General features: G+C 43.8%; 1 protein-coding gene across 1 annotated transcript in view; it reads right to left on the reverse strand.

The window, feature by feature from the left end:
* LOC104276267 (lysine-specific demethylase PHF2-like) overlaps positions 1-12,392 on the reverse strand; it is a gene marked incomplete at both ends in the record, with an annotated part of 37,734 nt that extends 25,342 nt beyond the window's left edge. The window contains 4 exon segments of the mRNA XM_009872522.1: positions 1,639-1,780; positions 4,014-4,174; positions 7,146-7,260; positions 12,265-12,392. Coding sequence (XP_009870824.1) covers positions 1,639-1,780; positions 4,014-4,174; positions 7,146-7,260; positions 12,265-12,392 — 546 coding nt within the window.
* Positions 12,393-13,474: the final 1,082 nt, after the last annotated feature.

Raw genomic sequence — 13,474 nt, forward strand, 5'->3', positions numbered from 1 at the left:
GGAGCAGTGCATTCAATTAAAGTGTCACTATCTACATTAAGAAATAAAATATTTGCTAGTTAATGTCTAAATTAGCAGCATATGAGTGACAGCTCCAGCAGTCCTTCCGAACAAAAGACCTCCCGTTATTCGGGGATAATGGCAGAAAGCTAAAAAAATAAAATCTCAGCTGAAGATACCAGTAATCTTTGAAGCCTGTAATTACTAGAGATGCTTTCTGCAGAAATGGGTGTGCACAGCTAAAACACTAACTACAGGGCTAAAGGTAATGGCTTTAAAATAACCCCGAGCTCGTAATTATTCATCAGCCTCCTCTCTGAAGGCTACTTGAAGTCTCCCTCCTAAAATAGAATGCTCCCCGAGCCAACCGGTCTTTATTTTGATGCTGGCACTCATCACCTTCCCTGTAGTGTTTATCCATAAAGGCATTTCTTCCTTTTCTGATGCTTGAAGAACCAGCTACCTAGAAGGACTACAAAAACTACAAAAACGATCCGCACAGCTGCAGGACGTGCAGTACATCACAGTTCAGAGCTGATCTCCACCATCACCCCCTCCATCGGGAAGTCAGCATCGCTCGAGTCCTGAACCGCCGTCACACGGATTGCAGGTTAACTCGCAAAAGCACCGAAACTAAAACCGCAACACACGGTGCAGCGTTATGAAATTGTAGTAATTTCAAGCTTGTTCTCGCTCAAGGCCAGCCAGTGACATGTCACGCTACGCCTGAAGTCACACCTCACCTATTTACTTACTCTCCGCTACTTCAAACTGCAGATTTTGGTAAGCGACACTCAATGCACTCAAACCAGTGCTGTAGGAGTAGGCTGCTCAGGGCTGTACAATGCATTTTAAAAAGGAGGAGATCACCACATTTCAAGATCACTTTAGGCTCAAAGTGCCTTATATCCATGAGGATTCCCATCTCACCAGAAAAATAACTCAGAATATTGAAAAAAATACGAAAAAAAACCCCTTATGTCCATATTGTCCCACATGTACCTCTGTGATCATCTCACAAAATCACGGAATCACTCAGATTGGAAAAGATCTCTACAGTACCACCGAATTGTTGAGGCTGGAAAAAGATCTCCGAGATCATCAAGTCCAGCCTTAAGATCATTGAGTCCAACCACCAACCTCACACTGGTCAGTCCATGACTAACCCATGTCCCCGAGCGCTCTATCTGCCCAACTCTTAAATCCACCCAGGGGCGGGGACTCCACCTCTGCCCTGAAAAACACGTTCCGATGCTTGATAAACCTTTCAGCAAAGAAATGATTCCTAACATCCAACCTAAACCTCCCTTGGTGCAACTTGAGGCCATTTTCTCGTGTCCTATCGCTTGTGACTTGGTTGAACAGAGCAATCCCCATCTCATTACAATCTCCTTTCAGGCAGTTGTAGCGAGTGAGAAGGTCTCCCCTCAGCCTCTTCTCCTCCAGGCTGAACAACCCCAGTTCTCTCAGATGCTCTGTCCTCCTTTGTTTGGTTTTACCGATATTTATCAAGTTGCATCCAAGTACCTAAGACCATACTAGGAACATACTACATCACCATCCACTACCAGGACAGGGTGGAGAGTTTGCTCCCGGAGCATCATGTTTTAGCGTATAGTAGCACTGAATTAACTATACCTCGTGTCCGAGAACTCCAAGTTGGACACGTTGAGGACTCTCTTCCTGTTGGTGCTGTAGTAGTAATCCACAAATTCCTTAAGTTTCATCTTGCAGTCTTTCTGCTTGGTGACATCGGTGACATCAACACTCCTCTCTGGCCCTACAAATGCAATGAAAAAGAGAGGTTGAAGGACAACCTGACTTGCCCCGTTTTGTACACTTGGGGTTGATTTAACACTTCGAGAAACACCTGCATCTTTTGATTTTTCTGAACTTCTTAGCCTTTGTACCCTCCCTGTTGTTTATGTATGTATACACATATGTAAGACAAGTACGTACATAAAACACATATGCACAAAATGGTGCTTTTGTACCCACGCCTCTGCCATGATTGTTTCTGTTGGTTTTATCTTTAAAGGATTAATGTTATTTTGAATCTGTTCTCTTCATTACAAACTCTATTTGCTTGGTGAAAATTATATGCAAATAGCTGTATATCCACAGGGTAAGCCCTACCTATCACACTGTAAAAGTCTTCTGATTGTAGGCAGGGCATAACACGGTATAGGATTCCTTGTCCAACTGATTTTTCCCGAATTCTAAGTCCTCTTATGCTCTATTTTAAATTTTTGCTTACAAGATCTGTAATCGAGAAGGAGTTTTCCAGGAAAATATTCATTTTTTAACATGATATTTCGGGTATGCCACAAAAAAATTGAAAATTGACTTTTTGTAATTTTACCTGAAATTACACCTATCAAAAATGCATCCCCTCTATATTAGAATACAGAGACTACTCTATCAGTGCTTATACATTTCCTCTGACAGACCTGACTGGATACAAATCTCCAGTGTTAATACTAACAGTGTTAGTCAACTAGTGGGATTTTACACCGGGCAAAACAGAGAACATGTGGAGAAAGTCAGAGCTTTACAAAGAGTGCCCATTTCAAAGCACACTCTCTTATCCTTTCTGCAAGAAAAGCATTTCTCCAGTCTTTCTTCTCTTCAGTTTTAATTGGCCATATTTTTCATCTCCCAGCGTTTCATTCATAGCTTTTTTCGCATTAGGAGAGGAGAGCAAATCAATTATCTTTTTTTTCATGAAATGCCAGACAGCAATGATGCATTTGGCAGTTTCATTTGCAGTGTTTTCTCCTCTGCTACTTAACGTTGTTTCTAAAAGACATTCTAAGTCCAATGCAACAGAGTGCAAAGCAGCGAGATACCGCCCTGCCTGGGAAATTCCCCTTCGAGCAAACTAACCCCCTGGAGGTTAGCCCAGCGCCTGTTCGCATCTTTTACTTTCAAATCTGGTGCCAGTTTCGCATTCAACAGGCCACGTTCTTTCTTCCAGCTTTTCACTAACAGTTCTGTTGGGAGGGTGGATTATTTCAGCTAAAGGCTGAGAGAAAGCCAGCAGATGCACAGGAGGTCACACCTAGGTCACAGAAGAAAATCTGCTAAGTGTAGCAGACGGACAAGGAAAGTTTCCAGTAGACGCAATGGGATAGGGGTAACAATAAAATCAGGGGTCTTGAATTCTCCTGCATTCATAGTTATCTCTCAAAACCAAGGGTGCCTGGTGACACCCTCCAGTTTGGGGAAAAGCTCAACGGCCTGGTAAAGAGGGTGCAGGAAGAGGGGCTGGTTAGCAGAATATCTAAGTGACCATGAAACGCAGACAGCAACACCAGAGCTGGAGCCACGGCTCCAAAAGGATGGTGCCTCTTCAGAAGATTGGGACGAGGAAGTGGCACAGAGGAGACACAGCGTGAGAGAGGACAAGAGATGAGATGACACATGCTAAAACCAGAAGGATGCAGAGACACAACAAGCGGCTTCAGAGCATTTCCGTGGCTCCTGGCCAAGGTACGTCTTCCAAGGTAGGATGACGTGATGACCTGTGAGAAGATGCAGTGCAACACCCTGCTCGGGTTAGGGACAGGAGGATGCCAAAATGAATGCAGACGACCAGCAGCAATGAAAATGGCTCTTAACTGACAGCAGTATTAAAAAATGGACTGGAGCCTTTGCAGAGTGCAAGTCTCGGTCTAATAATTCCTTCAATACAAAGCAACATGGCACTAACCAGTTAAGACCTGGCCTGAAGAAACTATTTCTTGATACTACTATGTCTGTTTCTTTTAATGCGGTGCTACGGAGTACAATGCAGTCTGGCTCAGGCTCACTGTCAAGCTGGTACAAGAAACAAGAGTGAATCAATTGCTAATTACAAGCTACCATTACGTAACAAATACATTGTCTATGTCTTGAACTTGCATATTAATATATACTTTAATTTTTTTACACAAATTATATATTTAAACATAAATAAAAACAAACAGCTGAGCTCCAAACAGTACAATGCCACCTGCTTGCCAGATACCCACCGACATAGTTTTCAACATCGCTGACGTAGAAGGTGGGTGCAGGGACGGACAAACCCAGGCCGTCCTTCTTCGGAACAAGGATGGGCTCTGCAAAGCCATTTTCCTCCAAATACTCTGTTGTTAGTTGGCTGCCCGGCACTTTCACCACTATGTCTTCAGCACTGAAAAAGTAAACACAGATTCAACGGTGAGATGCCTCCACGCAGTGTTTGGCATGTTCCGCCTTTCGCTACCGAAAGGAAAAAGGCGTGAATAAGCAATCATATGCAAATTAGGCACATTAAAAAAAACAGACAAAAGAAAGCCATTTATTGCAGAGCACACATGGCTCACTAGAATTGTCCAGAATTGATTTGCTTGAGCCTCATGCACCAACTACTGGAAAATCCTAAAATAACAACTCAGGGTGAGCGACAGTTTTCCTCAGTTATAAGGATCTGTGGAGTTACCAGTGATCAATGTTAAAGAAATTAGTGCTAAACATTCCACTCGTAAGAATGCAAGATTTAAAATGTTACATAACCTCAAATAAGTTGCCCTGGAAACACTTTGCAAATCATTTCTACGGAGTCAAATAAATGGCTTGGGAAATACTCTGCAAATCATTTTCAAGTCACTGGGAGGGTTTCAAAGGGACGACAGGAAGGGCAGCTTCATGAGACCGCCCGCTCTTTGCACCCACAACTCCTGAGGGAAATTCAAGTCCGATATCTAAATCTTTTCGAGTGTAAGCTAGAATTTGGAGCGAGAAGCGACTGTATACGAAGAACCATCAGCCTCAGAAGTGCCCTGCTGCTGTGTGCTGTTTGCCAGCCGGGTCCCAAACCCCGTCCGGCAGGCTGGGGCCATGGCTGCCATGGATGAGCAGCAAAATTTTAATGTTTGCCCCCAGAAGAACTACCTCCCCGGGCAGATAAGGCTAATACATGACTGCCCTCTCCTGCAGCAGCTCTGAACTACAGCTCACATCTTCCTACAGCACCAAGAACCCTCAGGAAAGGGGACGAGGCTGCGAGTGCCGCCATGGCGGCTGCTGCGTTTGGGCCTCACCGTCCTTGTTGCTCCAGGAAGCCAAATCGGCTACAGATCCCCCCACACCCCTTAGCTGTGGAGCTCCCCCCTGACACCCTTTGTTGTGGAGTGTCCCCCCAAGGCCTTTTGCTGGGGGGGGATCCTCCTGTGAGCCCACCGCACAGAGGGGACCCCTCACCCAGGGCCTGCTCAGGCCTCCCCGGAGGCGCTCGGATCCCAGAGAACAAGACAGCCGGATGCAAAGAGGGTTAAAGCTGTAGAAATCCAGCTTATTTCTGGATCACTCCAGCCACGGTGAATCAGCAATGGCTGATCAGGAGGCAAATCTAATTAATCATTAATTAAAAGGATGGTTCCTCGTTTTGGTGCTCACTGGTACCATAAGCCAGCAATGTGCAAAGAACGAGGCCGGACCCGTAAGTGCTTGAGGTTCTAAGGAGCAGGAAGCAAAGTGTGACTTACCACTAAACTACTTACTTTGTAGTGCCTGTAATATCTCCCACATACTTGTTCGAGTCTGATTTGCTTCTACACGTGTTACAGAAACTTACACGTGGTTGTAAAGAGAGATCAGTACCAGAGCATCTAGTACTGATTGTGCCAAAATGAAGGTTGGCACCTACACCGAAGTACGCGGATCATCAGTTCAATTATAATTACTACTAGTATTACTACTCTAATGCTGTTTTGGTGTTAAAAACTCAGGAGCAGAATGGCATGAACTATACTTTTTGCCTTTTTGCTCTCTTCACTGTTCCTTTTGATCCGAGCCTCACCAAGGGACTAACCACGGGCTATAATTTACCACCGCGTGCTGTGAATCACCAATGATGGTTCTGCCTCTGAACTCAGACCCCCCTTCTTCTGTTCATCACATTCTGGCTGACGAGTGTTGGGTTTTGTTCTGTGAACATCTGCAGATTTCATTCATTTTCTCCAGAAGAGAAAATTTCTCCACAAGACTTTGTTTTACTAATGGTGCAAGTGTAGATGTCAGAGGCCTGACTCTTGCAGGCACAGAGTCTTTTGGCTAGAGACCCTTCTTCCTCAGAAATTTTAATTTGACAGCAAGATCTTCTTATGTGCACATTTATGTGAGAAACAAAAAGAAAAATGGGCCTCCATTTTTTTTTTTTTACAATTTGGGAGCAACTCAGAGATATTGCATATGTGGGTGCAACCTCCAAGGCCATCCGAGGTTACGGAAATCATTCTGCCCAGGCCTTAAACCATTTTTTAGAAATCACATTGGCAACCTATCAAATTGTTTTGTACATTAAAAATAAAAAAAAAGAAGAAAAAGAAAATAGCTACGATAAAAATCTGTTAGGCCCAAATAAGAACAGCCAAGCAAGTAAAAATATTGAATTCTGGGTTTGGTGAAACACATCTGTAAGCAGTGCAAGCACTTTGCAGAAGTATTTTCAGCCTTTTCCTTAACTGGCCTAGGACCAGGATCGGAAATTAAATGTGAAATTAAATTCTCCATAAAAAGGAAGAAGTTTTGCGTTTACCAAGTACACTTTACCAGTCTCCAAGGATTCTTCTCAAATAATTAGGCATTAATAATTAAGGTTTTATTTGGCTAAGGCCCACATTAAAGAACCACAAGAAAATCACCACTCTTACAAATGGCTGTGAAGCAGCCTAATAAAGTGTGGAACGTGTCACCTAACAATTAGCGCTATTCATTACCCCAAATAAGAGAGTCTTTGTCACTGTAGCAACTGAGGACGTCATTGTTCTTTTCAAGGTGGAGACAGGCTTCGGCAAAACCATTAGTATTTTTGAGAAGTGGATAATTCTATGCAATAAACTGGTTAGTTTCTTATGCAAGCCGATGTTGCAGGGGGCAAACATGTTCTTGTTCTTGTCTTCACAAGCACTAGCTTCTGTGGAAATCCGCAGGAACTGGGCTCAATCAAGAGGAGATGTGAATATGGCTGCACAAATATAAAAAAGGGAAGAGCCTAGGATATCATTTAAACTTCATTGCTCTGTACTGTGCTTTCAGCAAGGACCATCAGCAGATCCACAGGAAACCAGCTACAAACGCTTTACCTGAACAGCCCCGTCCAAGCGTGCAGGTGGACAACCTACCTTGGAAAAGTACGACTTCGAAGTTCTTTTATAAAGACTTGGCTCCCATTCTGTACAGGTTTCACCTCTGTTGTCTGCCCAGTATCGTGCTTATGCCAATTTCTTTTCTTTTTCACTGCAAAAGAACGAATTGGACAGTACCACATGTTAAGTCGAAGGTAATTATTGAGACATTTGAAGGAAGGACAAATCTTTGTTTCGTTTCTTATGTGAGCGGAGAAGAGGGAACCCCCACCACTCCACGCTGCAGATTTTAATACTGCTCTCAGTTCACCATTAGACAATTATACTGTAGCCTGAAGATCTATTACATACTGAACAGTGTTCGTTTTGTAACATAAGGGCAACCAGACGGATAATTACTGAGCTGCACAGCTACCACAGGCTTTATGCAAACACAGGCTCTGGACATTTTGTACTCGCCAGACTACACACTGAATCCTTATCGCAAAACTCTTAGCTGCTTTTCTGCCTTCTTAATATGCAGGAGAGATCTTTATGAATGTATTTGTCACAAATTGCCTTAGTCTAAAGGTCTGTCCAGCAGCGGCAGGTTAGACATCAGTTTTGAATTACACCCTGCACACAGCACGCATATGAAACAAAACAAGAAAAGAAAGAAAGAAAAAAAAAAGATGTGAGGGCACTGCAAATGCAGTTTTTAGAACTTCTCTTATTCCTAGGTTTCGAAAGATAAGCCAGGCTTGGGCCTCAAGTTGAGGACAGTAGACTGAAAGCCTCTCGACCGTGCTCCCAATGGGTGACAGACATACAGGCAAGTTCATCACGGAAAAAACGTTGGCTGGAATAAGCACAAATAAGTAAGCGAAACGTCAGTGTAGTTCTGCTTTGGCTTTTTAACAGCCAGATAACACAGAGCAAGAAAAACTGGTCCAGCTTTTTCTCTTTGTCAGCACTCTCTCTCTCTACTATTCCTATTTCCAGTCTGTCCGGATAGGTTTGTGTTGGTAGTAAATTGGATTCTGTTCCAATTGGGTTTTGTACCATTTCAAGCCTCCAATAGCAGAATTTTCATAGGTCACAATTTACTTTTATTTTTCACCCTTGTTTTATGTCATGAAACTCAGTGTTTTACCCTCAAATCGAGATCTCTTCTGCGTTTCTTACTACTCAAATCAGCTAGGGAAGGATCCGGACTCCACAGCAACCATGCGCGGACGGCACTCTCTCCTCACTCATTGCACAAGCACAGACCCACAATGCTTTTTCACTAACAAAGGAATCTGGATACCACAGCTACAAGCCATGAGGTTTGGAAAAAGCTAACTTTGTTTTCCTGACCGCAACCCTGGAATAATTCAAGTAAAGACATTTCCCACCGAATCCATCCCGGGTTTTGCAAAAAGCTTGTTGGTTTTATTAGTTCCATGCAGCTCTCCAGCCTAGCTGGATAGATTCATTAAAGCTGCTAGTTCTTTATCTTAATGACTCTCAGGCTTAGTGTATTAATTCAGTGCTCCTGGTAACAAAGGAAACAAGCCCTACATGAATGCCAAACCTTCCCTTTCCAACGACTGCTGCCTCCTCCTCTCAGCAGATCCGAACCATCACTGGGACAACCAGAAAAAGTCCCAGTGACAAAGGTGTCACTTGCCACGGTGAAAATTAAAGAGCTTATCGTATTAACGTGTTCTTTTATTACACTTCAGACAGCGTGGAGCACCGAGAAACAGAAGCAGCAAATCAGTGCTGGGTTTAGAAATTCACCGCAACTCTTCAAAAAGCACCGGGAACCTATTTCCCTCAGCACTGAGCGCCCGCATGCATCCACCTCTCTCACCCACCTCTCCCAACTACTTCTCCCATCCAACTTTTCCCACCCACCTCTGCCATCCACCACATCTCACGCAGAGGCAACGACGATGCTTCTGCCACCTGAACACTCCTCGCAAGGTGTCCTCTCGCAGACGACAGCAAGCCAGCGGCTGTACTCTGTTATACTACCTCAAATAATTGACATTTAGCCCATTTTCAGGCATTCTCTGTACGTTTCACCTCTACCACGAACACCATGGTAAGGATGAAGGGCCCAAGCTTTGGTCAGAAAGGTTACTTTTGCTTAAACGATTACAGCTTTCTTTTTCCACAGAACTTACTGATCCAAATTTGACCTTTGGAAAGTATAACCTGCTCCTTCTACAGAAAACCCTCCAGAGGAAAAAAGGGAATATATTTTTAATGAGAACTGTATCTCAAAATGAAGACTTCAAAGGTATACTTATATTCTTTTCAAATGTTTTTATGAAGAAGGGATACCTAGAAGCACCCTGCTAGTTCTCCACTGAGTTATATTAAAGGTTGTAACAGTTTCAGCCTGACTTTTGTTTGCATCTATGTAACTTCGCTGATTCCAAAGAATTTCTCCTGATCTCCACTGCTGCAAATGAGACAGCAATCAAACCGAACGTTTCAGATTGTGTTACGAAAATGACTCAAGTCTGCCCAAACAAAGCCCTCGCGTTTTATTTAAACGACGTCAGAAAATTCTGCATGAATGTGTCTATTTTTTCCCAAAGAGGAGTCCCTACAAATTTCATTAAATCCAAATGGCTTAAAATGTCATATGACAGGAAGCAATCTTCTGAAATAGTAGCCACGAAACCACCCTGGCAAAGTGGAAAAATGTAAGAGGAGGAAAATGATTTTTAAATTTGACATCTGGAAAACATATGTTGCGGAATGCATGCTCCAGAAATACACATATATTTTTAAATCCAGACGAGTTGCATAACAGACGATTGGTGTCTGTGTTTCCCTTTCGCTAATCTTGCAATAATTATATCTTCCCAGCGAACTGTTGGCTCTGGGACAGCTCTTACTCATTTATTACAAAACTGATAGCACTAGATAACTAGTTTAAATGCCTCTTGTAACAGTTAATAAACAAATGAAAGTGATCATCTCCCAGAAGTCCCCGCAGAGCCCCAGTGCTGCGCGCGGGACGCCCTGCATACAAATGTCTGGCAGAACGAATGGATTGAGGCAAAGCTGTTCCTGCTTTCATCAGTCTTTTAACTTTCCCGGCTTCCTGCACTCCGCAAGGAGGGGCTGCAGGATAACAGCCTCATTTTTAAACAGGAGCCACGATTCTGCAAGGGAACAGCGAAAATGGCAGCCCGAGAACCTGCAGCGTCACATTTCACCAAACCTCAAGGTAAGGTTCTCAGTAACGGATGTTTAAATGCTCCTGAAATTTTTACACTTGCCTACTTCGACGATCGGTCCTGCACGCCGTTGAACCGCCTGCAGCGCACGTGAAGGGAGAAAACAAAGCTGGATTGCTGTCCTCCAGGATGACACAATGCTCCATGTTCCTACCACGCCAATAACCTCACACGCTGATAAGCCAATAACCACGGTGTCGACTGAGCGACGCACTGCCAAGTTGGGTTTTTAGTTGGATAGGAAGAACTGGAGAGCCAAAAAGCTTCTTAAAGCATCAGAAGACTTGGGTTGATCCAGTTTGCCTTGTCTTAACTGGTATATTCAACTCGTAATCTTTTGATCGGAACTGTTGTTTCTCGGATTCTAGGGTTTTTTTATAGAATTGATATTTAATTCCTGATTATAGACTTTTGCTGCTTCTGTCTGATTTCTTTTCCTCTCGCGCTATAAAGTAGGTGCCTTTCATCATTCATAATTCAAAGCAAAATGAAAGAAATCAAAACATCAGGCACACCTCAACATTATACAAAACTCAAGAGGCTGGAAAACTTGTGTTGCTGCTTCTGGGTCAATGACAGCCTGGGAGTATCTGCACATACCCCATTTTTCCAAGTAACCGATTCTAATACCAAATTGTTCGCCTGAAGATGACTCGTGGCTGTTTGTCTGACCAACTCCCAGCACGTTTATCAGAAATCTTTCAACAAAACAAGTGAAAGGCTCACTCTTTTGAATCAAAACATTTGGGGGAGACATACTGATGTTCAGTCTTTCAGAACAAGCCTCCCAAGGGTGGGTTTTTGCCGGCTTGCCCAATTTGCGGGTGACCTGCTTGGGCCAACGTTGTCAGCAGAACATGTGGGAGACAGGAACAGCAGCAGGTCATTCAGCTTTCTAGTTCACGCTTGATTTTCAGAAAAGTCAATGTGGAAACACGATTCCTATTTTTGCCCCTCAAACAAACATTTCAGACTCCTTCCCCTTAGAAATTTTTTGAACTGTAATTGTTAAGGCCGTACAGAAGTAGTTGTCTGGTTTTAAAATGACTGACTTTTATCACAAAAGAAAGTTTCCAGCCATCCCTTATTTCTCACTAAAAAAGGAACATTATGACTCCTTCTGCTCCTGGGAGATGAGGACAGTGCTCTTCCTCTGCAAGGCTGCAAAGCAGTGAGAACTCCTACATCACTGTTGCTTATTTACAATAAATAATGATTTACAATAAACGGCTTTCAGGTGAAGCTTTTCATCTTTTACAAGGATCAGTGTCCTCGTTTTTTCCCCCCACTGTAAAAGAGAATTTGTAAATTAATCTGACCAAAACAAACACATCCCATGTTTTTTTCCCAGGAAAAACTCCCCCAACATCAACCGTCACTTTTACTCAGGAGAACTTTTTCCTGTGAAAGAACTGCAAGAATTGGCATCCCCAGTGCATCCTACAATTCTGACTACCACTGAAATATATATATATGTATATATCCAGGCCAAGCACAACATGCAGTTTCTTTTCTTCTCACCCAAAGACAAGAAACGCCACGTAGTTTCCCAAACTCACTGCACTAGAACTAACTGCCTGTCGTATTTTCCGGGCCCCTGGTTCTACGCATCTGCACAATTCTTAATTCCCTGGGAGGAAGGAAGCATCGTTTCCATCACCGAGGCCCGGGATGGAAGTTCTCCAGGTGAGGTTCCTCGCCGTAGCTCACAGTCACTGCCCGGGGCCAGGCAGGGAGCTGCATCCAAAGCTCCACAATCCAACCGGTGGGTTTCTCCCTCCCAACATCTTATTTCACTTCACAGTTCGAATTGTAAGATTTCTGACACGTGATACTGAAGGGTGTCTTTTTGTAGTGAAAAGGGAGGGGGGTAAAAAAAAGCATCTTTTGATTAAACACAAGTATCTGAGGACTGGCTGTGCAAATATACTTACGAGTAGACTTCCCGTGGGTTTTCTCACAATTTGGACAATGATAGATGTCGATATCTGGTGCCTCTTCTTCTTCAACACCCACGCAGCTGGAATACACGAAGGCAAATATGAAATTAGCTTGAGCCCATCTTCAAAATGTGTGAGCATGCAATTAATAATGAAAAACCACCAAACCTCAATAAGTTGTAATAAATAATAACAACAATAAGCTGTAATAAACTCAACAGCTATATCAAAGCAAAGCTTTTTATACTGCTGCAGTCAGATTGGACTTTTGGCAACCTGGATGCCTGATGAGGTGCTTTTACAGAAAGGCGTCAGTCCCCTACCAGCTCGCCGTGGACCTCCATAAAAATGTGGCGGGAAGTCCCAAAGAATTTTATTTTTTTTTCCCAGGGAGACCATTTTCTATCTACATAAGAGTTCTCCAAGCTCCATCCCACATAAACCTACTTCACAAAACACATCTTCCTTACCAAGCATGTACAGACAGCTGCTAGGTACCAGAGAAATCTTGGCAAGGAGGCTTCTATAGGTTCCATCTCTACTACAATATATGAAGATGAGGAGGAAAAGAAGACACGCAGCATTTCTGGCTGCCAAGAAGATGGGTTGTACCACGGCAGCTGCGCAGAACAGAACACCCACTGAGATCTTTCTGGATGGCACAACGCACGGCAAGGATACGGCACGGCCTGCGGGCAACGCCGCGTGAACGCAATCCAACGGCGCCAGGGCGAAACACAAAACCAAACCGCAGAGGAATGAAAAGCCCGAGATAAGAAGTTGTTGCGCAGTCGAAGCGCCGAGCAGCCAGCCAAAGAACCAGGCTCCAGAATGACACCGTTCCTTCCCACGGAGGGAAAGCAAACAGGATTCTGCTCCTGCTCGCTCGGTCTGAAGTAGCCAGGGCTGCAAGGCACGTTTTCAGCACAGAAAAAAGAGCTTCGGCTGGATGCTGGATGGCAGGAGGATGAATTCTGAGTTTTCAGCTGCTGGTTCTGTGCCATAGGAAGCAGAGGAGAAGAGGTTTGCTCCTCTCTCACAGGGTGGGCCAGCAGCGCCAAGCATCTTACAGAACCTCTCAAACCATTTTCACTGCATGTAAACTCTCTAGGACAATACCAGAGCGTCCAAAATTACAGACAGGTTACGTATCTGGAGAAATTCACGTCAGCTGGATGCACCAGCCATGACTAAACACGACCGT

Source organism: Apaloderma vittatum, unplaced genomic scaffold (assembly GCF_000703405.1).
Source record: "Apaloderma vittatum isolate BGI_N311 unplaced genomic scaffold, ASM70340v1 scaffold8137, whole genome shotgun sequence".
In the NCBI taxonomy this organism is placed as follows: Eukaryota; Metazoa; Chordata; class Aves; order Trogoniformes; family Trogonidae; genus Apaloderma; species Apaloderma vittatum.